Below are 27,658 nucleotides of genomic sequence, written 5' to 3'. Positions count from 1 at the left end.
GTCGCAAAAAATTAAGAGGAATGACTATAAACTTAGATGAAAGGATTCGATGTAACTTTAGCGCAAAGTCACTTTTATTTAAACAGAGGAGTTGCGTTGCCTATAAAGCTGGACGGAATCACGTATGATGTTTTGGTTTGATACGATCTTCAATGAAACAGATCTGTGCGTAGTATTGTCTTTTATTGACATAACCTTTACACATTTAAAGAAAACACTTTATAGAGGACACCGTGAGCCATTTCTGCCAAAACCCTCCATCTTTTAGTCGATACCAACTTCGGGGAAACAAATACAGATAATACAACTTTTTCTACACCTGTGATACTTTTTGACATTCAACACTTTTGTCTTCGGTCACTCTGTAAAGCACGCGAAACGTCGGTTAAATTTAAAAGTATGTAAAATAATTGTAAATTTATAATAATACATAACTTCAATCCGGTTAAAGTGTTTTCTTTAGATCTGTCCGTGTTTGACCGTCATTATAGCAAAGGCGGTGACCATCGCTATGAAAGTAACACATGTAATCGTTGTTTTAACGGTCAGGAGGGTATTTAATTTAGCAAACAAATACATAGAAAATAATTATCTATAACACGGTCGTCGCATCCAACCATCTGTATGGAAACAAGCAGGTGCGGTTGTCAGCGCCCAAATGTCCTCTAAAAATACAATACTAAATTTAAATAATAATGAATTATTAATTTAGTAATTAATTTTTTCCTCTAATAATATAGAGTAGATTTGACGTTTTACTAAAGTGAAATGTGATCACAATTTTACATACCATTTGATTGAGTTCATCTTCACGGAGCATGAATGAAAACTCAACATATAAGTTAGACTTGGAGGTTTAATTTTTACTATTCCAAGTACGAATAAAATTGTGTAAATCTATGAGATGTGCATAATATCTCCGATATCATCTTTATATTGTTGTAAGGATTAGTTTTACATAGATGCGCTATACACAGCGTAGTGTAAATTAAAAGTTTTGCATAAAATAAAAAACTTCAGTTAAACTTTTTGTCTAAAACCTATTTTTTATAATTTAGCTTTCTTCGCATTATGGGTTTACGTAATACAGGTAAACAATTTTTCTCTGTATTATTCAAGTACAGAATGAATATTGACACCGATAAATCCAATGTTGTAGTCACCTTCAACCAATGGTGATGCATTTTGTAAGTTTTAATTTCCTTCTATTACTTATTTAATTATTTATTGACACTTCGTAGCATTTACATATAATAATAAAAAAAATAATAAAATTGTAATAATAATATAATTTATATATAATAATAAAAATTGAACATAATTGAAAAGGAGGGCAACTGGCTCTTAATTATTTTTCCTTTTACGTTATATTTTATGGCCTTAATTAAGAACTGTATAAAAATGCCTTAATATTGTAATATTGTGTCGATAAAAAAGACGAACTGGACTTGGGACCAATTTAAATTTTAAGCATTTTCCCGATTACTTCTAACAACCTATATCGAAATATTATGAAAAATACGATATATAAGCATACTTTCGCGTTCTATATTATATGTGACTATGCATGAAAAACAATTTGAATCCATTCTCTTTATTGTCAAAAGAAACACTGAACTCATCCCCGGACTTAAACAAGAGATGATTAGTAAAGTTATACGGAGAGGAAAAATTTCGGTCAACTTAAAATAAAAGCCATAAAAACTTTCCGTAATTCCAGTGTAATTATCCAACATTCTGTCATTTCCTTAAATGGAAAATTTGGGACCAAGTTTTGCTGTAATTTAATCAAACAGATAAGGGTTATACTATGTTATTCCGTATTCAAATAATATTTCTTTTAATAAAAGGTAAATATTGTATCCAAACCACCAAGCAGTTCGTCTTTATCGCTTTCAAGCACCATTTTAAATCATTGTTGTAGTTGATAATTACTATGTACTAAATTTCATGACATGACACTTCTCTGCAATAGCGCTACTGTCAACTAATGTCATTATATGTCACAGAGCTCATAAACTAACAAAGTCAAGTCATTTTAAAACCTATATATATACTTGTTAGTTTATTCGATTCGAAATATTGTAAACCTATTTTAAAAGAGTAAGTGTGGAGTTTCTTGCCCATTCTTCTCCACACGAAACTACCTTTTGGAAGGGGCAACTAGAATCTTCTTTATATTTTATTTGACGTTCAAAGGTGCCATTTTAGGTGGTCTAATTGAAATAAATGGTTTGACTTGTTTTTGCCAATATTATTATCTACAAATTAACGACTATTTGATAGTGCATGGTACCAGTAATTCCATAGTTTTAGTTATTCAAAATAATTTATTACGTCAGAGCAATGGCGTTAATGTCAGCAGTCATCTTCAATATTTAACAGACCTTGTAGATCAATAACATCAAATTGGTTCAAAACTGTTAACATTCGGGGTTTATTTGATTTGCCAATGTCGCTAGATCTATATAATGGTCTATTCTACTATTTAATGGTCGCTAGTAATAGTACCCACACGAAATATCACGAAACGTGTTTATCATAAATTCAGGTTGCTATAAATATTGGTTGGTACGGTCCTTAGTTCGATGGAGTGGTCGAATCAACCAGAAGCCTTTACAAAGTAGACTAAAATGTCTAAATTATACGGCTGATGCCAACAACCTAATTTTTGACGTCAGCAACGCTTTTCACGACGTCATTATCTGAAATAATTAATTTGGAGGTCCTGGTTTTGTTAAAATTCAGGTCGTGCACTCTCGTTATTGTTATAATTCTCCTTCCTTGTTCTTTGCCAGTCCGTTTCTTCGACAATTTTTTATCCCTTATTTCTTACCTCTCTCACTCCGTCATATTTCTTGTATTAGTGACGTTTATAAGTTTTAAAAGTGATTTCACCGCAATACGACATCTCCGCCTTTTAGACAAGAGATATAAATATGCACAAATGGATAGACACAAATTCATCTTATTAACAACTTATAAATTAATTTATAATAGTTTTTTCAACCTATTGGGACGTGACTGCAATCTGTGTTGATACTAGACAATTACGCAGGATATGTATTATACATTGTTTAAACATACAAGTTCTTTGTATATTCTATAAGTCTCTCGATAGGCAACGGATACTGAATGACAAAAACGAATATTGTGGCAGGACAACTTTACAAAAGCGGTGTTTGTACATACATCTCTATTAAGCTAATATATAAAATAATATTTTTTCGATATCTCTCTTTCGCAACACCTTGCAAAAAAAACTACACGCAAAAATTGACAATAATAAAAAACAAACAAAATCATAGATATTTAAACTATATTTCTTTAAGTCGTTTAAGAATAAATTGTTTCTGAGTCAAAAATGCCAATTGTATTAAATATTTTGATACGAAAGTATTTGAATTTCATTCGACAGGACAAAAACTATCTAGTCAGTTAAAATTGTAATTTTTTTAAATTACATCTTCTAGTAATGACTTCAAACCTTGTAATTGTAACATCAATTTAAAAGCATACTAACGCGATCTATTTATATTCACCCGACGTTCTAAAACTGAACAACTCCGAAGTGTTGAGTTTGAATGGTATTTTAATGTCGAAGAGAATTTGTTAATAATAATTTATGAGCTGAAAGTTCAGCCTTAATCGGATGTTAATAGCGAAGTTTGGCAACTCAAATATTATAAGATTATTCGTTACACGAAGTGAATATTTAGTAGCATTTTTTGATGATACTGTACAAGTTTGTGCCTTATCTAGTTTGATTAAGTTTGTGGTATAATAATAGTTATTTTTAGAAGTCTATACTATATAGACTCTCCGAGAAATATAATTTATGCTAAATTATATAAAAGACAATATAGGTGACTCGTAATGTCACAGAGCAGCCCTGCGATTCTGTAACTCACATTTCGAACTCACACAGCGGTTTTCGCATCGGCGGTCGCTCTCAAATCAGTCGTGAAGCAGTCATTTCATGATTTGGCATTCGGAAAAGGTGGGAGCTTGTAGTTTATTGTTTATCAGAATGCCAAATCATGAAATGACTGCTTCACGACTGATTTGAGAGCGACCGCCGATGCGAAAACCGCTGTGTGAGTTCGAAAAGTGAGTTACAGAATCGCAGGGCAGTGAGGGAAACAAAGCAATGAAACATGGTAAATTGTGAATGCATGATATTTAGAAGGCATGAAATTTAAATTGATATAAAATAATTATTTGCACATCAATGTTTTTCTTTACTCGTTTTCAAGCAAGCAAGCTTAAAAGTCAAAACTTAGCGCGAATGACCTTCGTATGTCAATTCAATACATTTTTGGTTCTAGGGTTAGTGTCTCAAGTAAGGTCCCGGTTTCGTGTCATCGTGTATCTTCAGTTACCATAACTTTCTCTAGATTCAACAATTACAAGTTTCAAGAATTATTATTAATAGTATGACTATAATAAAAAACACTATTTCTTTCCTTTAGTTCTAAACTTTAGTAAAGAAATACGTGGTATCTTATTTAACACAATTCTGGGCAGTTTTAATAAAACGCTTTAAAATTTAAACGCTTTAATTATGATACTTATAAACGCCAATGATGATTTCTTAATATATTTCGATTAAGGCCATGTTCACATGTAACGCGTATTAACGCAGGTCAATGCGCGATCAAATGTATAAAGAGTTCAAATGATAAGCGATTACGCACATTGCGAGCGCGAGCTCGTGAGTGTTTCGATAGAGCTTAGAAAACGGACGTTACATACGTATCAAAACGCGCGTTCACCTGCGTCTTGAGACTTTTTCTCTGAGCACCGCGTGAACGCCCGCAGACGCCATCAATTTTTTTCTGAAATGGATTACTTAGCTTGCGAAAAATATATCGCGTAAGTTTCAATATTATGTTATATATAAATTTGAGTCATAAAATAAATTCAAAGTGTCAAAAACTGGGATGTTTGGATTTTTTTTTCTATGAAGCAAAGTTATTTAATACGTGTATCGATTCTTCCTACTTCAAGCAATGATGACGAAAAATGGAAAGAAACAATGTACTGTTTTGGAGTTTGGCGACCAGATCGGTCCTTATAGCGCGCTCATGTGATCGGTTATACATAAATACCACGATGTCTAGTCGCGATTTGAAAACGCGCGTCAAAATTTTGCCACCTGAACATGGCTTAATGCGTCTCATTAGCGCTGAAAAATAGACTTTATTTAATATGAAGAAGGTATAGTTTGGAACGAAATTTTCTTAACGTCTGTGGGCTTAATTGATATTGTTAATTAGGGTTCGGCATGACCCTCCATCAATCTAAAGTGATCTTAAATTGGGAAATGGTCCCAGATCTTGTTATAAGGTGAACATTTATTTTAACAGTTGAACTCATAATAATGTTTGTTTAAATATATTTGTAATAGAATAGTTCCCTATTAATTTTGATTACAGTTTTTAATCAGGTTGACATGTGAACTACTGTATAAACGTAGAGTTGAGACAAAAAGCTTGTCCTCTTCTAAGAACCATTTATATTAAATCTTAATTAAATATAATATTTACTTAAATAAATATATCCAAGACATCGCTGGTCTCACTTCATGTCCGATCACAATTTTGTTATAATTCTCCTTCCTTCCTTTTGTATGTTACAGGAGGCAAACGGACAGGAGGATCTGATGTTAAGTGATACCGCGGCCCATGGACGCTCATATTGCTAGAAGGCTCGCAAGTGCGTTGCCGGCCTTTCAAGAATTGGTACGCTCTTTTCTTGAAGGACCCTAAGTCGAATTGGTTCGGAAATACTTCAGTGGGCAGTTAGTTTTAAATTATCTGTGCCTATACGGTATATTATATGATGTGAACACCTAATGGACACCACCCTACATTTATCATTCAATCCCTACACACCATTCTTTAGTTCATTCATCCCTTTCAACGAACGCACCCAAACGATGAATGGCTAAAACGTGAGAACCATTAATTTTACTAAATTCCTTTTATGAAAATTCGTGCTAAATATCGTGTAGAATAGGATAATCACTTTTTTTAATAAAAATAATTAATAAATTTCTCTGAAGTTAACTTAATTATCAAGCGGTTTCAGTATCTTTTAAATGTATGGAACATTTAAATCGGCTCATATCTTGGCCAAATCTAGCTTTGAAAGATCATGTACGCTCTTTTGTAGGAATCGCATCATGTTACATCGCAATTTATTAACATACTATATTAGCTTACCTATTTAATATATAATAGTGATCAAATTTTAATTTTTATAAGAAAATTAGGGGACAGAAGGAGATATTTTTGTGATATTTCTATACATTAAAATAAAAACACAATAATTTAAACAACTAAATAAACAATTGAAGTACTTTTTCTTGAATACTTGACTCAGGACGTCATTTATTGTAAAATAGTGTAATTATCTTTAACTGTCTTTAAAAGATTCGTTTCTTTTGCATACTACGAGGCCTGATCAAACCTCGTCATTCTCAGTGTCCAGTTACTAAGAAAAACGTTAAGAAAAGGCCAGAAGGCTTTCAATTCACCGCATGGCTAGTATGAAGACTCAAAAGGACCACAGCGTTTGAGCTAATTGAGTTTAGCAGTTATAAGTGAAAATAGACCCCGGAGCTAAGTGCTAGTGAACACGAACATATTTGCTAAATTTGAAGGACTCTATTGAGGGGACTTTAAATACAATAAAATATATCGGTATATTGTGTTCGACTAGAACTGTTTATTAGCTTATTTAGGATAGAAATGAAGATAAAAAACAGTCCTATAAAAAATTAAATGAAACATTATAGTATAATTCTATATGATGATTCAAGAGATGAAATAACATACAAAAATTTCACATAAACGCTTCAAAGAACAAATATTTTGAAATACTGGTATGAAGTACAGAAGCGATATAATTATCTCGCAGCACGATATCCAAGTCATGGGGCTTTCACAAATTTAATTTTGAACTTTACAATTTTCTCCACAAAGGAGTGCCGATTTTGAAAACCGTTCGCCCTTTGACGCCTCGAGCATATTATATAAAAACTTCCTTTCAATTTTCAAAAGGATTCCAAAATTCGAGTTTTCGTGTTTATTCTTATAACATTACACAAGAACAACTTTTAATTACCAAAACATTACATTAAAAAGCTTAGCGCGTTATAATACTACACATGATGGCAACTAAAGGCCGGCAACGCACCCACTAAAAATGGGTGTCTATGGGCTGCGATGACTGCCCTTTTTGGGAGTCCCGCAAAAAGGGCACTCGGGCGTTTTTGCCCCCCCCCCCCCACCTAAAAAAACGTATCGGATATTTATCGGAATATAATACTGCCCAAGAAATAGGTGGTACTAGCAACAGAGACTTCGTCCTTGATTCCCAAAGTAAAAGACACACAACGTGAATATCTTACCCCATTCTACACAGAAAAAACTAGTCCGTATCAACTGGTTACTGAAAATGTGAGAAATGTCTAAGGCGCTTATGACCTTTTTTGATGCTTTCCAGTGGTTTGAGATTCTATCAAAGATAAATATTTACTTTATTCCTATCTCAGGTCGTACTTTTATTAATTGATAACTAACATTCCTTTATAAAAATACCGTCTATGTTATTTGTTTCATTGTATCACACAACAACTCCGGGTCTTCGTGCTGCCTTCGTAAAATCCTTGGAATATTCAGGCCCGAGAGAATCACTAAACATTAGAGATCTTTGCAATGAGGTGCCAATAGACAAGTCTATAAAATGCCAAAAGTAAAAATAGCTGGGCCATATGCTCCAGTCCAAGTCACATTGGCAAGCAAGCCCTCGGCTGAAATCCTCAAGACAAAACGAAATTGTTTGACAAAAGGAAATTGTTTGCCCCACTTGTGGGACATAGGACTTTTAAGTCAGTCATTTCTTTCATTGTGAACACAAAACAATAATTTTATGATGATATAACGAGTGCAATCGTTAATAAGACACAGTATGCCAACATTGAAATATCAAAATTTGGCATTTAAATTCTTATAGAATGAAGTAAAACTAAAATACGACATGATGAATGAAATTCTCGCGCAAATAAACATTGATTTAAAAAACAAATAAGTAAATAAAAGCTGTTAAAATTTAGTGTCCTAAGCTACATCAGTTCAGGTTATTTATGCGGGAAACTAAAATTAATTATTAACCTGGCTGATGCATCCAGCACAAAATTAAATTGCTGTTGGAAATTTGACGACAAATTGTATTAACTAACATTACCTGCAAGTGGTTTTACACGATATCATTTAAAATTGATGCCTATTACGCGGAACCAAAATTGTACAGCGGTTTTAACCACAAAAATTTTAGTATCGCATAAATGGTTTACGGCTTAAAATGGCCTGGCATTAAATAATAATACAAATTTTGGCCAAGACTAAAGCCAGGGAGTGATTGTGCGTGTAACTCTGAGCTCGTTCAAAACCGGCTGCACCAATAGATTTTTTTCTGAAATGAATTATTATGAAAATATTATCATGAATATAATAATATTTTCACTTAATTACAGTTTTTGCACAAGAGTTTCATAATAATATTATCAATAAACTAAAAATTAAACTAAAAAAAACATTTCAACAGTCCAACGCGTGGCCTTATCGCTACTAAGCTATCTCTTCCAGGTAACCCCAAATACTGTAAACTCTGATGACCATCTTTTAACCACGCTCAGCTCTTAAAAATTTATGATGTGTATCGCGGATTACTTGCACATTAAAAACATAGATACAGATGGAATATAAAGATGCTATGTCTACCGATGCGAGTAAATAAGGATAATAGTAAAAAACAGCTACAATAAATGTTTATTAACAATTTATTAATACACCTTGGATGTCTGAATTCTATTATATAATATTGAAAAAACAAAAATAAAAGACGTTGTAACATATACAAAAAGGCTAAAATGGAAATGGGCCGGTCACATTATCCGCATTTGTGATGGCAGATGGGTCAAAAAGACCCTTACTTGCCCAGTGGGAAAAAGAAAAAGAGGATGACCGCCAAAAATTTGGTAAGATGAAAAAAAGGGATAGCGGGAAAAAACTGGAAAAATTGTCGCAACAAATAGGGACAATTGGAAGAATCTGAAGGAGGCCTTCAGATTCCGTCAGAGGTACCTACTAGTGTAAAACATAAAAGACATGGACTTACTGTAGTTATAGTGTACTCGAATAAAGGCAATTTTTGTTTTGTTTTTTTTTTTAATGTTGAAAACAGTCTCAGTTGTCCGTTTTGCGATAATATTTAGGCTAGGCAATTCAGAGACATAGTTCGCATTTAAAGATGTCTCTCCTAGTTATGTTACCGCCTCTATCGCTAATGTTATCGTTTTGCTGATAAAGGAGGCTGCGTTAAGGGTACTTTAGCTTTTTACTTTACACTATAACTTGATAAATATAAAGATAATTAAAACATTGCATCTATAAGTTTGTATGAAATATTTCCCAAGCAATACTAAATAGTACGATGTCTTTGGTAAAATAAAGCGCATTCCTTTCATCGCAACGCTGTTAATGTCAGTTTTCAAGCGTTTATTTAAACATTAATATAAATATTTTTGTTTAAACTGACCTGATGTAATTTAATAAAACTCTCTTTAAGTTTAACACTGGATGAAATTGAAATAGAAGTATGAATATTCAAGAAAACAGAAGCAAACAATGCAGCCCGTGAAGTTAGATTTAATTCAATCGCAAAGCGCTTAATCACGTCTGAACTAGTCTTTTGTTGTAAAACTCCGCCTGGACTTAACTTCGTTTTTCTTAAGATTTGCTTGCATATTTAAAGCGAGTTTATATCCAGATAATTAGGATACAGTACCTTTTGATTCATATTTTATCTTGCTCTAATAAATCTTGATATTATTTATTGAATTTGAATTTATGAGCAGTGTTGGCCTAGTGGCTTCAGTGTGCGACTGTCATACCTGAGGTCGTAGGTTCGATCCCTGGCTTTGCACCAACTTTCTTTATATGTGCGCATTTAACATTTGCTAGAACGGTGAATTAAAACATCGTGAGGAAACCGACACGTCTTAGACCCAAAAAGTCGACGGCGTGTGTCAGGCACTGGAGGCTGATCACCTACTTGCCTATTAGATTTAAAAATGATCATGAAACAGATTCATCTGAGGCCAGACCTAAAGAGGTTGTAGCGCCAGCGATTTATTTTATTATGTATTGAAAGCGTTAGTATTAGTATTATGAAGTTTTATTATTTAAGTTAGTACGTTAGTATTTAAGTTTTATTTAGATCATTTTTATTGTAGTACGGATACCTATTGAGTTGCGAAGCTTAGATAATAAAAATAAAATAAACTCAAATTCAAACTCAACTCAATAGCATCCATGTCCTTCGTATTTTTAATAATGTACGTATGTAAATCTGATTGTTTACAGGATGGGAGTGGGGGGATTAGGACAAAATGGTAGTAGTAACCAACAAGAATTTTGTATCTTTCTGTTGTGCTACGAAATTGGTAATTGAAACATTACTTCTGTTTAGCGGTTAATTCTAAACTCACTCATTCAGTATATTCACTTTCAAAGCAAAGTGAAATCGTACAATATCCCTTTTAAAAGAAGCCGTCCGTTTATAATGTATGACTTATTGTTTATCTTAAATGGCCTGCATTCGTTTTACGTATTACGTAACGAATTTTGGGAGGGGAGGGTCCTTTTGTAAAACGTTACGATGCGGGGCGGGGATTGAATTACGCGTTATTGTTAATATTATTTTCGACTTTCCAGTACTTTACACATAAAGGTAACTTTTAGGTATAATAAAGAGTCACTGGGTGGTAACGAAACGTTTTACTATTGGGTACAGAAAAACGTTACGGCGCGTAACATGGGGGGGGGTCAATATACTCCAAAAATTGCGTGACGTAATACTTGAAGCTCCCTAACACCGTAACTAAGAAATGGAATAAATAAATTTACTTTTAGCCTTGACAGACGCCGGTGAACAGTGTTTAAAAATCTCGAAAAGCTTTGTCTTCAAAGTGCAATTTACGCAAGGCAAATACGTCTGAGTACGTCAAAGCGTCGAATTACTCTCGCACAAACACAAGAAACAAGATTTCTAATTGATAGAGAAAGCCACTTGTTTGCTGAACACTAATTTTGTGTTTTGGTACATTTCGGTCTCTGAGGGGTTATCTACATCTATACCATTCTAGAATTTAACTCTTATCCTACCATAAAACGGAGCTATATTCTTCTTAGCGTCAGATTTCTCCTTCAACTTCGAAATTTTTTTTAAGCAAGTACGTGTAAAGGCTTTTCTCTGTGACACACGCCGTAAATTTTTTAAAATCTTAGATACGCAGTGTTTTGCTTTGCCGTATGAGTGAGTATACATTTCTTTACAATTAGAATCGAGCATCGCGCGCTTTTCCTCTAACATTGCTCTTTTACGACCAACCAGGCTCCAGAAGATAAACCACTCCTTTTATGGAAATTGTATTCGTTTTTACAACAAACTCCCAAGTGAACTTAGAGAATTGTCACTAAATAAATTCAAAGCCCTCGTTAAACGTAAATTAATCAAAATTTTTTTTTATAAATTTGACGAATACTTAAATGATCCTAATCCTTGGGATTGATTTCCTCCAGTTCAAACAATTTGTATGACTCAAAACTTAGCGATTAAAAAGAGTGGCGGAAAGTTTTTGCCAGTTCTTCTTGCCCGCTGTACGCCCTTTGATTTGTACGAACTGTTATTTTATGTTATTGTTGTAAAAAAAATTTAAATTTACAATTAATTAAACTTCTTTTTTGACGTTCATGAGTGTACTTGTTTACCTATATGAATAAAGATATTTTTAGTTTGAGTTTTAATTTGGTAATACTACTAATATGATACTACGAATAGATATGACCCATCGTTCATTTGAAATGTGTCAATTTAGGAAAATTAAAAAATACTCAAGAAAAAGGTTATCTGAATTAGAGAATTAATAATAATAGTCTTCAAGATTCTGTGCTGATTACACAGATGATGAAGAAATACAATTTCAAGACTGGAGTTGTCTCTTTAGGTCTACTATTTTTGGCAGCTATGGATATCCATCCAGCTGTTAGAAGTACAGCTAGCTTGCGTGTTTGTTTTATTATACTTTAAAAATATCATAACATTACTAACTCACGATATGCATTTCCACACCAATTGATTACCAAGCCTTTTGACTTTTACATAGTCAATCCTCGTAACATCATCCAAGTCTAAATCACAGCGAAAAGTGTGGTATATAAAAAAATCTCATCATATTTATTCAAACGAAAAAACATTTCGTAGACTGAAGTAGTACATAAAAAGATAAGTGTCCATAAACAGCCCTCAGGCAATTTGTTATCGAATACTTTTATCAATAATGCGAATTTATTCGCTCATTTCAAAGGAAAGACTATAAAAATATTCGTCGTAAACACTTGCTCGTAAATCTGACGTTTGTTACAGTATTGTACTTGTTTAGAGATATTACTTACTAGCTAATACGCCCAGATTTATCTGCTTCTTTAAGAGCATTATATACAGTAGAATCGATATATTTTCTATGGAAACTTGAACTTCGTGGGTGTATTTGAGCTAAATGGTATGAAACTTTATGCTCCTGATAAATCGTTCCAATATAATTCGTGACGATAAATGTATGAAGAATATATTCGTGAACGAAATTTTTATCGTACCGCCGATACTTTATCGTATAAGTTTAACAAAAGCACCGAATAGTTTAGAGTACTGTCTGCGCATCTTAAAGTTGACCGTTTTTACCAAAGAACGTTTAAAACGTTTTTTTTTTGTGTGCATATTGGGTATGTCTGAGAATCGGACAACATTTATTTTTCATCCCCCTTAATGTTAAGGGTAGACCCCTAATTTTTTTTTTAATATTTAGATATATTTTTTGTATCACACAGAATTAAAATATACACACAACCCCTAATTTTCACCCCTGTACGATCAAACCCTATTTTTTATTATAAATGATATACATGGCAAAACGTCGTTTGCCGGATCAGCTAGTTTTTTTATAGTTTTTACTACAATACTGTAATAAACGAATCATTTTCCGAAGCTATTGAAATTCCTAATACATTATACACCATTGTTCAAATTGAATTCGACAAAGCAAACCACTAATTCGGTAACTATTCGTTGGAATTAACAAATATATTTGCAAAATTGCTTTCGTATTGTTTCTATTATACCTTAAATAGGAATTCTACTAAAAGAGAATGAAATTTCTGTATAAAATAAAACTTATTTCTGTGTTTTAGTTAAATTTGCATTTCAATTTATATACACATGTAGATAGATACATAAAGAACGTTAGTTTCTTATTATTTAGGTACGTTAATGTTAATAAAATAGGAGGCAAACTCAAAAAGCTTCAGTGCTCGTTGCCGACAAAATAATATCAATTCAATATTTGTATTAAATATTAATATAAATTCACTATAGGTCAATTAAATTGATAAAAATATAAATTAAAAAAAAATCATATTTGTTAGAAAAACTTTAAAACACACAGAGAAGCACACACAGTTGCTCAGATGTCTGTATTCATATCAAGGCCGTATAGAAAAATTTGGAGACACCTGCAAAATATTAACCGAGACAATACAACATATAACGATAATTCAGTGAATAAAAGTAAAGTAAACTGAACGCTCCAACCGTCGCACGATGAATAATGTAAGTGAAAACTGCGGAAAACGTCGACGTAGTTTTCACGAATTTAGTAGCAAGAATGAATTATCGAATCTAAGACGTCAGATATTTTACTTAGACTTGCTCATTTGATTCAATTCCGCGCTCTTCGCTTGGTGCCAGTTATGTATCATTTTCCTTGATCGTTTATCTTTATAGACAAATAGATGAGTGTCCCTCCGTTTATGAGGCTGTCTCTATATATTTTTCACCGTATGAGAATGTATGAATTTCACCCACTCATTGAGAAATCCCGATGTGGGGTTGGGGTTCGAACGCACCTTCTTCTTGAGTGTCGCACGCAGGCTACGCGCTTGACCAGTCCTCAATTGAAAAAGCCAAGATACAGGTACAAATAAAACGGTAATAATATTTGGCGAGCACTTACTAATAAACTAAAAGATTCTTACTAAAATACTCGTTTAGCAAAAAGTGTTTATTATACACGAACAGATGCATTAAGAAATACTATACGAAATAAACGAAAAATAACTACGTGTTGCGGCGTTTTGAGTTACGTGTCAACACAAATATTAAAAAAAGAATAGATTAGGGAAATCGAGAATTATTACGCAACAACCAAGCGTTAGTAGCGCTACTTCATGGTCAAGCCAACGCGCTTTTAGATAGTCCTATGTTTTGAGACTGACGATATAGTATATCCGCGAAAAAAATAATTAAATGGATTTTTATAAAATATTATATAACATGACATTCATTGACATTTTACACAAAACTTTGCTACACCTGAACCGCTTCTTAACTAAATAAGTGTATCGGGTATATTCTTAAGCAGAGAGATCTATTCGTTACTGTGTTATCGATTTTTGATATATGATATATTTATACATACTTACGCTTTTATATAAAACACTGTATTCAAATTTCAAATAAAAAATATTATTACTTTTTATCTAGTATTATATCACTAATGTAGGAACAGAGATTCCTAGTGGCTTCAGCCTGTGATCCTCATAAGTTCGTAGATTCAATCACCAGCTGTGTACCAATTGACTCTTTATCTACGTTTAGACAAAAGAAAAGATCTCGAAACAGATACAGAAATCACAAGCCTATCCCTAAAAGGTTCAATGCCGCTGGATTTTTATCATCACTAATAATGTGTTGTAATTGATCAATAATAATTGTCTATTTCGAATAATGAAATTTCTTAAAAAAATCTAAGGTTTTCATTGCCGATATGATATGATTCTAGTATATTATAATTTAATTTTATATTTCTTTAAATTATTGTAATCATAATTATTATTATTTACCATCAAGTATACAGTATTTACAATTTTCTTAACCTAAAAAAATATTCTATTATATTTTAATATTAAATGTTTACCGTGAATTCGTATAAAAAATTCTTGTACAATACGCTGGTAACAAGATGAATCGTTTCGTACCAGCATATATTTGTCAATGACATTCCAACGGTATCTGCCAGACATTTTTCTCCACTTTTCCTTTATTTTTTCCCGCGATACGACTTCAGACAAATCAATCAATATGCTTCTGAGGTGTTTATAAATGTTCAAGAGCTTTGTTTGAAATCAAGAGAAATAAGCTCTGATAGGTTCATTCTTCATATTTCAATAGAGTATTCCAAAATTTAAATATACTTTACATTATATCGTTTATTTGCGATCTTTATAAACAAAGTAAGGAACGTTTTTAACAGTGTTTACATTTTATGAAAGGTATTTATTCAAAAGCAAACTTGGAACCGATAAATTAAATTATTTGAGTACTCGCCGCAGCGTAACAAATAAATCTTTTTTTACGTTCAAAATATTAGTTCCGTTAGGATTTAAGTTAAAAGCGATTTCTTCATGCAGTATTTATACCCTTGACCTTTAGCGCAAACAAACAAAGGTGTAATTTGATGAAAGATTTGAATAAGTGCACACTCAACTGCCCTTATCGGTAAGTAAATACTGTACTTTACATTTCTTACACAATATTTGGTTGGTATTTGGTATCTATATATATAAAAATGAAACCCGTTTTCCGTTGTCACGACATAACATGAAAACGGCTTGACCGATTTGTCAGATTTTTTTTAAATAATATTCCTTGAAGTACGAGGATGGTTCTTACGGAGAGAAAAATTAAGAAAATTGAGTGAAAAAGTCTAAAAACAACACTTATCTATATTCCCATACAAAATATTCGTAATAATACTTAAAAGTAAATTTGAACTTTAATACCATATCATAAAGTTCAAATATTAGTGGAGCGGTTCCGGGAAGGTAAATTTTTATTTTTTGACATAATGTATTTGTTGTCTTATCAACTTTCATTTTTTATCTTACTAGCTAGACCAGTGTCCCGAATAGCAGAATAAGTATTTTAAAAAAATTAAAGAATCGACTGTTAGGCGATACGATGTTCGCCAGGCCAGCTAGTATTAAATAAATTATACATAGCTCATATAAGGCGAAAATACATAACAATTGAGAACTAAAGTTTGACGTTATTTATAAATTTTCAAAATAATAGTTGTTCCCATGTGCAGTGATATTTTAGTTCAAAGGTTATAAAGGGATTTTGTGAGAAAGAAACTACCGTTTATATATTTTTAAATTTCTTTATAATTTTAATGTAATGGCAAATTGATTACTTATTTTTATTACTTTCAGAAAATTTTAAATTAAGCGTATCAATACGAACATTAAATGTAATCTTAACATTTCTGTCCATTTTTTATACAGAACTGGACCTGATGTTAATTGATTAGCGGCCTCACATGTCCAGGAGATGTCTAAGAGTATTTTTCCGTCGATTGATCGAATTTTGTTAAACTCATTAGGAAAGATCGGAAGGGCAAGGATTTCCACTCCTTTGCTGTTTTCACAACAAACCACGAATCCAAATTGTGTGCGGCATTTAGGGATGTCAACAACGAAGGGGTATAAATCCAGCATCTTTAGTAATTATAGAGAATGGAGCTGCAGATATATTCTATAAATCTAGTTCATACAAAGTGAAGTTTAACATACAATCACTCGCTGTAACATTTTTTAGTAACGACAATTATTATTATTTAAGAAACACACAAAGAAATGATCTACATAATTTTATAAAATTAAGTGAAGAGGACAGGAAAACATTCTCAGGGGTTTCATTCCACAGAAGCACCAAACAGGTTTGGAAGAAGTTTGTGAAGTTAAAGCATTACCATTACTTTGTTCTGTTTTTGAGTATGACCTTAGAAATACTTATTCTCGTTTAAAGTAACTATAATATGAGCAATTTTATTAGCCAGAATTAATGTTGTATGTTTCTATGAGAATCCTTCGTGGTCTATCTTTAAGAAGCGTTGTATATTTCCGGTCTTATTCGTAAGCACTAAAAATAGCTAAAGAATAATTTGTCCGTTTTTTCTTTGAAAAACGAAACACATTTAAAGCTTATGGTGCTTTTATTGATGAGAAGTATCTTAGATCGACAATTAATTTCAAATGATTTTATTAAAATGTACTACATATTATTAATAACTTTGACTTAAATAATTATGAAATATAACCCACGTTAAATCCAATAGGTACACCAAATTATAATTTGGCTCAAAATGAAACGTATTTATCCCGGACTACTTAATCCAAGGTTAGTATCGTTTGTTCATTATCGTCTTTTTGTTTAATTATGTTTCTTTATAGATTTATCAAAGTATATTTGGGTAATTGGACTTAGATAATTATTGTTAATTTATGAACAATATAATTAGGCACATTGGTTAGTTCCCTAGGAAACTGCGTGAAACGAATCTTTTCCCCAATCCAAGATCTCGCTTTTACGGCACTCACAAGATCTGGTGTCCTAGTCTCAATGTGAACCAACTCTTATTGAGTAGAGTAATTAGCCTGTTTAACGGTTTAATTTACGGCACTATTATCACCGGAGCTTCGCAAACCACCCTTCCAATCTCCTTTCTAGCAAAGAGATCACTGGCGAAGATCAATCGTCAAAAGCGACGCAACACCAACAATTAATTAATCTACATAAAATGAGCATAAATAGAGAAAGAAATATGACACTTATCTTATATATAAAAATGAAACCCGTTTTCCGTTGTCACGACATAACATGAAAACGGCTTGACCGATTTGTCTGATATTTTAATAATATTCCTTGAAGTACGAGGATGGTTCTTACGGAGAGAAAAATTAAAAAAAATTGAGTGAAAAGTCTAAAAACAGCACTTTTCTATATTCCCATACAAAATATTCGTAATAATACTTAAAAGCCATTTTGCACTTTAATACCATATCATAAAGTTCATATGTTAGTGGAGGGGTTCCGGGAAGGTGAATTTTTATTTTTTGACATAATGTATGTACTTGTTGTCTTATCAACTATCTTTTTTTTATCTTACTAGCTAGACCGGTGTCCCGAATAGCAGAATAAGTATTTAAAAAAAATAAAGAATCGACTGTTAGGCGGTACGATGTTCGCCAGGCCAGCTAGTTATACATAAACAAATATATATTTTGATAACCATAAACTCGTTCGTTATCACGCATATCTTGTTAAAATTACAAATACGATATTACTAATATAATACTCGTAAAGAGCCTTTGTACAATGTCAAGTAATGCAATAGAAGAAACAATAAAATAAAGCAATATTAGAACGATAATAAAATTTCATATCACAGTAATTCGGCTTTCTAGGGTTATAACATCACATTGTGTTTATTTTATTAGCTCTTTATAACCCTTACAAACGTATCTTCAAGGTGGAGAACAAATGAAAAGCATTGGCGACAGCGATTTAATGTAGGCGAGGAAGTAGTATGTGATTTAAAAGCGTACTTGGAAAAGATTAATGTATTGAAGTATTCTGCTAATTGTATAAAATACAGTTTCGTTGTACATATAATAGTTTTGTAATTTTATTGTATTATTGTAACTTGATAAATAAAATTGTAATTTAAAAAAAAAATGTCTTCATAGTACAGTAGTACTACAATCTTCTCTTAAGGCTTGTTATGAGAAATTGTATTCATGTACAATCTATCTATTAGTTTTATAAAAAAAGTTATATAAGTCTATCACTTAATTGTATGATTATAGTCATTGTTTCCAGAAACGTACCTATTTTTAAAGACAAAAATTCATCATCTAATATATAAAATTCTCGAGTCACGATGTTCGTTCCCATACTCCCCCAAAACGGCTCGACCGATTCTCATGAAATTTTTTATGCATATTCAGAAAGTTTGAGAATCGGCTACTAATCTTTCAAATCCCTAAATTTTTATTTTTTAGATAAAGTTTGGTTTCTTTTTTGATACAGAATACAAAAATACCTACAACCCCTAATTTTCCCTCTACGATCAACCTCTATTTTTTATTATAGAAGATAAGTATTTTTATTGAACTAAAAAATGTTTCCTAGAAATAATATAAATGGCAAAACAACGATTGCCGGGTCAGCTAGTATTAATATAGAATCAAGATAAAATCAATAACATTCTAGATAGTATATAAAGGTTGGTTTTGTTACGTCTGCGATAAGTACGATCAAGGCGTATCAACTTCAAATATTTGAATTATATCAAGAAATGCCATTTCCAACAAATCCCTTTTCAATTTACAAAAGTTTCATTTCTTCGTCTTTAGAATATCCAGTAGGTCAGTACACAAGTAGGCGTGCCGGTTGTTTACTAGCCCATGAACAACCCTTTGTTACTCGCGCTCTCTCGCTACTGTGCACTTGCCATTGAGAAATTTGAGACATACGTTGCCCAGCGAAGCCTATTGAAAACAGACAAAAGCTAATAAGTATACTTAAACTGATTTATTTTAATATTAGTTAACATGAATGTACCCACAGCACTTGGCGGCAAACGTGCAAGAGACTCACTCTCCTGATGCCGTGATACTTCCCATTATGGAGAAACAAAGACTAAAAAAAAATTTTTTTTTCTATTATGGAACATAAGATACAGGTATCACTTATTCCACGTCATTAAATTTGAAACAGTAGACATCCCTTCTCACCGGCAAAGAAGACAGAGGGTGTAGGCCGAGAGAAAAAGCCCGTGTAAAAACTCTCGGTACTCTTTTAAAATAGCAAATCATCAAACAATACTTATTTTAAAACAAATATCGCAAATTAGTTAGAAGTAGCCTGTCTAGCACTAGTCCCATGCCCTTTTATCAACTAGATAATCGTTAACTTTATAGTAAGCTTCTCTTTAATACATTTCTTAAATTTAGTAAAAGGCAGAGATAAAAGAGCCTCTGGGATTTTATTAAAGAAGAATATCCCTCTAGATAGTCTAGTACGGGGAAATTGCAGCCTGCGTTTGATCCAAGTATTAACATTGTGCGTATGTTTTATTTCAGATATTTAAATTTGATATTTTAACTTTAATTAATTTATGACCATTTAATATTTTCAAATTTAGTCTAACATGTGATTTACACCTTCAGTAGGCACGTCGAAGGATATTGAGACCACAGTCAATGTAATAAAAGTCTAAAAACAATTAGCGGTTGAATATTAAAACTCAATCCGTCTATAAGTATTGGCGATTTAAAATTAATGAATATTTATCCACAATTTTCGATGATAAATAACGATTTAAATTCAGTGCGCACACACAATACAGCAATCCCTCACCGCGGATACAATCTTCTACAGTAAACAAAGTGTTTGTTCGGGGGATTGTATGCCAAGACTATATAACTTTTTTATTTTTATTTCGTGATTATTATAAGTCAAAGCTGATTTTGTAGCACTTGAGAAGTTCATACAAAGTTAACGCAGAGAAACGCACCGAGATTATATAAGCACTTATGTATTAAAACATAAAGATATTAAGTATGCGTGCGTAACACTGAAAATGTTTAGAATTGGCCAGTTAGACCTAATGTATATTGCATTCATTTGTCATTTGTTTTTGTGAATTGGCGGCAATTCTAGAACTCTTGTTTCATGTGAAAATGAACCTAACGCGAGAACATTTTCGGTCAATGATTTATTATGACTTTCGTTGTGGGCTTATTCAACAACAAAGCTATGATAGACTGCGATTAGGATTGCTTAATAAAGCCCCATCTCGTGCCACTATTTACAATTGGTTTAACGAGTTTAAGCGTGGACGTAGCAATCTCAATGATGATCCGCGTGAGGGACGTCTTTTAACAGCGACTACTGAAGATATCAGTGCTGTGCGACGCATGATAGAGGAAGTTAAGAGATTGACCTATCAGCAGCTATTCGCATGGACTGGTGTCGCCAAATATTAGATAAGTTTAACGGCGTTGCCTCAAATCCTGTATTTGACATCGTCACAGGTGATGAAAGCTAAAACTAAAGACAAAATTCAAACCCAAAACTAAAGATAAAATTTGAGGTATTCGCTTTACGAGCCCTCAACATGCAGTGAAAGCGTACGAAAATACCATAGAAGAGACCCCTAAGAAAGAATGGGCCCACTGCTTTTCTCAGTGATTCCATCGAATGCAACGATGTGTAGAGAGGAACGGAGTTTACTTCGAAAAACAATAAAAGTATTGGCAACTTTCTAAACATTTTCAGTGTTACCTAGGTATGAATTGCACGTATAGACACACCAAGTTTAACGTAACCGAAGATTAACTCTGTCTCTAAAACTTACACTTCTACATAATTACATATAACTTCAAAAACACTAAAATGTTGACTATAGCTAACTTCAGGGTGTCGGTTTTTTGTGGCGGTGTGCGCGCGCATCGTAAAAATTTACTCTCATCATTTTTCTCTAACGCGCCAAAAGAAGTATAACTTCAAAAATCCTTGTCTAAACTGCATAAGATTTATTCGTAGTTTACTCGTAACTGTACTTGTTGCGTTTGTGCGCGAGCGCCTTATCACTGAGCCACCGCGTCCCTCATTTTTATATTTAATTTACTTAGTGTTTTAATATTGGCGAGTTCAAAGAATTAAAAACATCCAACTAGGGTAGACGAAAGGAATTTTGCTTGAAGTAATAAAACTAGAATGCCAAACATTTATATTGAATTTTTTAAAACGCTCTAAAAATTAATTTCGAAATATCAAAGACTCAATTTTTAATCGAAATAAAAATCTCGACCCTATCCGATACGCCTGTTGTTTATTTATAGTCTGATACATGATTTTAAATCCCTATTTCTGTCATTTCTACGTTAAGCGAATTGGAGAGCTATGCAAATTTTGTACGTCTAACGAACCACCGTTCATAGATGAAATGCCAAGAACAGATTGCATTTCGGTTTACGTCTATGAATTTCCGAATACATTGTCTAATTTGAGATGGAACAACAGACGTTGCTTGACATTGTTGCAATAATAGACGCCATTAATTCTGTTTTAGATAATGGTCGATTTTTATGTATAGCTTTGACAATTAAAACAATGACCTTTCTCCCTGAGGTCGAACTTTCAGACCCCGGGTTTGCAAAAAATTCTATGATAAATAAATAGTTGATCATAAGGTAAAGCCTACGCTCTTCAGAAAACTATATGCTATAAATCCCATCACATAACTTTTGCTTTCTTGGAGAATCCTTAAAGGTCTCTGCAGTGAGGCCATAGCCTCACCTTAAAAGGAACATAGAACCTGTCCCTATCCGCATAGCTCCCTCTCTGTTCCTTTAAATCTCTAGTGCACAAGCATAACCTGTCCGCATTGTATCCCTAACTTTAATACTAACTACTGAAATTATCGTAATTCATTTGTCAATTTTCTTTTTTATAGTCCTTTTCATTTCTACATATATTTTAATTGCTTTGTTTTGTTCCATTCTTTTTGTCTAAGTAATTGTATATCTTATTTAGTTTTGCACTTCACCTTATTTAATTTTTAAAAAATATTACCTCGCCGAGGCCAGTTGGCCTTATTATTTAATTATTTTTATTGTACTGTATTTCTTGCAACGAAGTGTACATAAATAAAAATTCATGAATACGATATATCTTACAAACTAAGTGTCTTCATATATAGATTATAAAAGTTATTAAAAAAAGTATAGCTGACTTCAATTACTTCTCGCCTGAACATTGTTTACAATATTTATTATAATAATAATGCTTTATTTATGTGACCGGACTAAGGCTATTGGGTTGGTATTAGAGTACTAATACTTAAAATGCCGGCAACGCACTCGCGAGACCTCTGGCATTGAGAGTTTCAATGGGCGACATTAGCACTTAACATCAGGTGAGCCTCCTGCCCGTTTTTCCCCTATCCTATAAAAAAATATTTAAATTAATCTCGATATCATATGAATGTTGAGTAACTTGTAAACAAACACTCACTTTAGCACACGTGCTTAAAAGCCTGAATACATTATCATACTTAAACAAATATACTAATATATAGTACAAAGTCATAACCCTTCTTTGAAGTCGACTAAAAGTAATAATATACCAATACACTGCTTAGATAAAATACTCCATACTGAATTATCATACCGCATGAGTAACATCTACAGCCGATAGTTGGGTAATTTCATAAAGCGAACGTAGTCGCGAATGATTGTTTCAGCAAGTTACTCAACACTTTTCTTATTGTTCTTACGGAACTGAAACTGTTACGGACTAAACTTTGAGATTGTATTAGTTTTTGGGATATTGATTGTGGCCGTTATTCGTGAAATTCATTTTTCTTCATAGATTGTTAGCCTACGTGACAGGCACTTCCAAAATTGTATCAGCTGAGAGAAGATAGTAAAACGTAAAAAAATATAGCAGTTTGGTATTGAAAAAAAGTGCGTGCGTACAAAGTACACATGTCAGAAGTGTAACTTCTTTGGCAAACTATTTTTTAAGTCTGTAAATGTCGAATTGTAAATTAAAATGCCACGTAAAACACGTGGAATTATCGAAGAAATAAATTTTTAATTTGTATTAATTATCGGCACGTTTAATATTTTAATGTCAATTTTTTTCTTAATAACTATATTTATATTATCTAATTTAATACATTTTTTTTCGTTTGGCACAGAGGTTACCTGAAAGAGATCGCTCGAAAGCGATAAGGCCGCCAGTTGCCCTCCTTTACATTTAATAATGTTAAATTTTTATATTGTAATGCAACAAAGTGTAAATAAATTCATTAAATTCCTAAGATAAGTTCCTTTTTCATTCCCTCTAAGTCTCGAAAATCTTAAGTTTAAGATAAATATTGTTCATATGAGATTTAAATTAGTTATTCTGCATAAAATATAAAACCTATTATTTCATAAATTCTCTTTACGAAATTTTAATTTTAAAAACATAACTTCTATAAAGTAATTCGCCCTTGTCACTCTCTCTCTCTCAATCGGTCTAAATCGCTCTCCCCCTTTTCTTCGACAAAAAACACACATCTGCACATCTTCGTGACGATTCTGAATATATGAGTTATCTACCCTACTATTATTAAATCAATAACTGGGGGCCTACCATGAGCTTCTGTTGCCTAATGACAACCTACAACGGATCTGCATCATTTATTCATACCATAACGTCGAACAAACCATTTAGGTTTCCACGTAATCTCAAAGGTAATCGATTTCGTTCATTCAATTTGTATGAAAATTCAAACCATGACCTCGCGACGGAACCTAAATTGGACTAGCCTAGCTCGCTAGCCCTCAAATTATGACAGAATATGCGATTCTGAATTAGGTACTATTTGTTCTTTAACTTAACTGGTAGCTCATTTGTATCGAATTATTCAAATAATAGTCAAAAACATAAAATTCAATTTTTTAATTAAAACTAGTTCATACAGTATTAATAGGACATAGTATGTCCAATATAGTAAAAACTTTATAATTTTTATATTCCGCATATTGAAAAGTTTTATTTTGGAGTAATTTTGAGTTAAGAAAGTATGATTATGAAGAAATTATTAAAAGGTATGTAGAGGTACGAAACAAGACTTTTTTAGGCTTTCTGTATTGTCTGAGTGTTCTGTTTTATTTTATGTATGTTAGCTCTAAGATTTCTAATAATTAAATAAATAAATAACGTAAAATTTTTGACACAGCCGATAGCCACGTTTTAATTCACATTATCTGTTGTGTTGTTTCGGATAGACATTCTCAATGTAATTGTTTCGATATTTAATATTATTTTGGGAGTGTTTTGCTCTGTGAACTTTTTGTTTTTACAAATTATATATATTATAACCAGCGTAACCTTTCCTATTGTTCCTGTAATCGGTCCCTTATCACTGGGACTGACAAGTGGGTACATCTTTCGTCCAATTGATTTAAACACAGCACAGCAAGGGTTTTATTCAAGTTCACTCTGGTTTGTAGACTGGGGGGTGCAATGCATTCCTAGAATGCTGAGGTAGCCTTGCAACGCTACAGATATTGAGATAACTACATCGAACTAGCATATCTAAATGTTGGGATCGGTATCATCATCACTAGTGGAAGGCAGAGAACGTAACTATTAATCTAAATCTCAAAATTAGCTTAGTAACTAGATTACGAAGACTATGAAGTGTTTGAACATATAATGGATACATCATCAGAAAAGCGAGACATCCACTGGACGGATGCTATTCACAAATAAAAGGGGTTTTTGGGGTCAATGTTGTTTTTTTTTTGATAATTCACACCAATTGACCTAGTCCCATGCTAAGCTGGTGAAGCTTGTGTTATGGGTACTAGGCAACGGATATACATACATATTATAGATAGATAGACATATAAATACATATTTAAACACCCAAGACCTAAGCACAACACCAAATGCTCATCACATCGATGTTTGTCTCAGCTGGGGATCGAACCCGGGATGGATTCGCAGTCAGGGGTACTAACCACTAGACCAATGAGCCGTCAAAATGTTTTATTTCTAATAATTCTAGAATTACACAGAAGTAAAAATATTGTGTGTCTGTTACTTTTCTTAAAAATGTATACTTACAACATTATTCTTTAAATTGTATAAGAATATAGTTCATATTAAACGCTGATTTCAAAAATATTGGTATCATAAAGAATAATGTATTGCGTTATAAATTGAACAGACCTCACACTATCAATAACCATTAATCCGTCCATTGACAGCTCTTTCCATTAATATTTATTACTATCTAGTACTAGTTTTCATAATACAGTCTGAGAGTTTGATAAACCAATAACTTTTTCACTTGGTCGAGTTGTCTTTTTATATCTTTATAAAAAAAGCATTAACATTTTTTATTTTAATAGTTTTGAGTAGACAGGTCAGCCCAGGCATTTCAATATTTTATTGTTGTTTTATATTCTTCTCTGTATTTTCTTCACTTCTACTACTTTAGATGTTCCTTTGGCAGAGTACGCATAAACTTTCGCGTAACTAGTTTTCAAAACTTGTGAAATTCAGAAACGAAACTTAGCGCAAACTATTACTCCCGTGTGTCAAAATCCAGAACATTTATATCCTGCGGAAATCAAACATAGTGCTTAGTCTCGTTTCTGAATCACACCCTCTTCTTCTTCAGTCGCCTTCTTCATTGCTGAAGGTCGTGTTAGTAGCGCCACACAACTTCCTCCACACTCCATATCTTTGGCAAAATCACACCCTTGATCATCTAAAATTTAGAACCTTGCACTTGTGTTTAAATATCCGTAAAATCGCTAATTATGAGAATACAAAACAGTTTTCTCAATTAAAACTATAACCTTAAAAAAGTTTCGCAAGTTTCGTTCTTTGTAAAAGTTTTATTGATATGTATATATTCACCTAGATATACTATAAAATGGGTTAAATTTAATCACAAACTGAATAAAAACAATCGAAAACTTAATGAGTAAAATAATTATAATATATCTAATTAATATTTTATAATTCCATATTCACTTTTGTTTCAGACCACAATGATGGAAAACCGATCAATATGGAAGAATCATTTAAGAAAAATTGCGTGAAAGAGACGATACTAACATGCTTCCCTGTCCAACCTGGTTGGCAACGCTGCTTTTCTTTATTCAACATTCAGAAATGAAACACAACATAGACGATCCAACTAGCAGGCATCATCACAGACATAGACACAAACTTGCCGACACATATGAATATAAACCTTACTACACAGTACCTGACTTCCAAAATATATATTTAGATAAAGGCATAGACTTTGATATTGTAGCAATTGATAATGAAAGTAAAAATGAATGGGTTAAGACACCAAGTGACCAGATCAGTGAGCTAAAGGACAAGAAACATCAACATTGGCCCATAAAGAGAGAAGCAGTGATCGAAGGCGACTTAGTACTCGGCGGGTTAATGATGGTTCATGAGAGATCGGAGAATATGACATGTGGACCTGTGATGCCTCAAGGAGGAGTGCAGCCGCTGGAGACAATGCTATATACTCTAGATATCATAAACCACAAATTAAAATTAATACCAGGAGTGGTAATTGGAGCACATGTTTTAGATGACTGTGATCGAGATACATATGGACTTGAAATGGCTGTTGACTTTATTAAAGGTGATAAATTATTTTTATATTTATTTGTTTTATACGTCGTATTTAATATACAATTAATTTCAAAAAAAATCATTTTGTTTTTGAAATTTCTAAAAAACTTTGTAGCCAAATCTTAGTTATCTAATATTATACCAACATTGCAAACTCCATAATAATTGACATTAAATAACTCTTTGTTTCTTAATTAGGTATCTGTATGACCTATGTTATGATTATTTTTCAACATGCCACTAGGAAATAATATATGAAGTTTAATTACAGGATCGATTAGCAATATCGATGATGCAGAATATGCATGCAACGCGACTGCAATGAGAAAAGTCATATCGGGAGTCGTCGGTGCTGCATCTAGTGTTACGTCAGTGCAAGTCGCCAATTTACTTAGATTGTTCAAAATACCACAGGTAAAATATTTTTATTACAGTATTCAAATAATAGCTAGTAGTT

General features: G+C 32.5%; 1 protein-coding gene across 1 annotated transcript in view; it reads left to right on the top strand.

Annotated features, from left to right (window-relative positions):
• Positions 1-27,658, top strand: part of LOC125048843 (metabotropic glutamate receptor 2-like) — a 150,456-nt gene that overhangs the window by 49,696 nt on the left and 73,102 nt on the right. The window contains exons 3-4 of the mRNA XM_047647762.1: positions 26,589-27,211; positions 27,473-27,615. Coding sequence (XP_047503718.1) covers positions 26,662-27,211; positions 27,473-27,615 — 693 coding nt within the window. The 5' untranslated portion in view covers positions 26,589-26,661. The remainder of the gene's footprint in view (positions 1-26,588; positions 27,212-27,472; positions 27,616-27,658) is intronic.

The sequence above is a fragment of the Pieris napi genome, chromosome 4 (assembly GCF_905475465.1).
Source record: "Pieris napi chromosome 4, ilPieNapi1.2, whole genome shotgun sequence".
Lineage (NCBI taxonomy): Eukaryota > Metazoa > Arthropoda > Insecta > Lepidoptera > Pieridae > Pieris > Pieris napi.
This window is presented reverse-complemented; position numbering and strand designations above follow the sequence as displayed.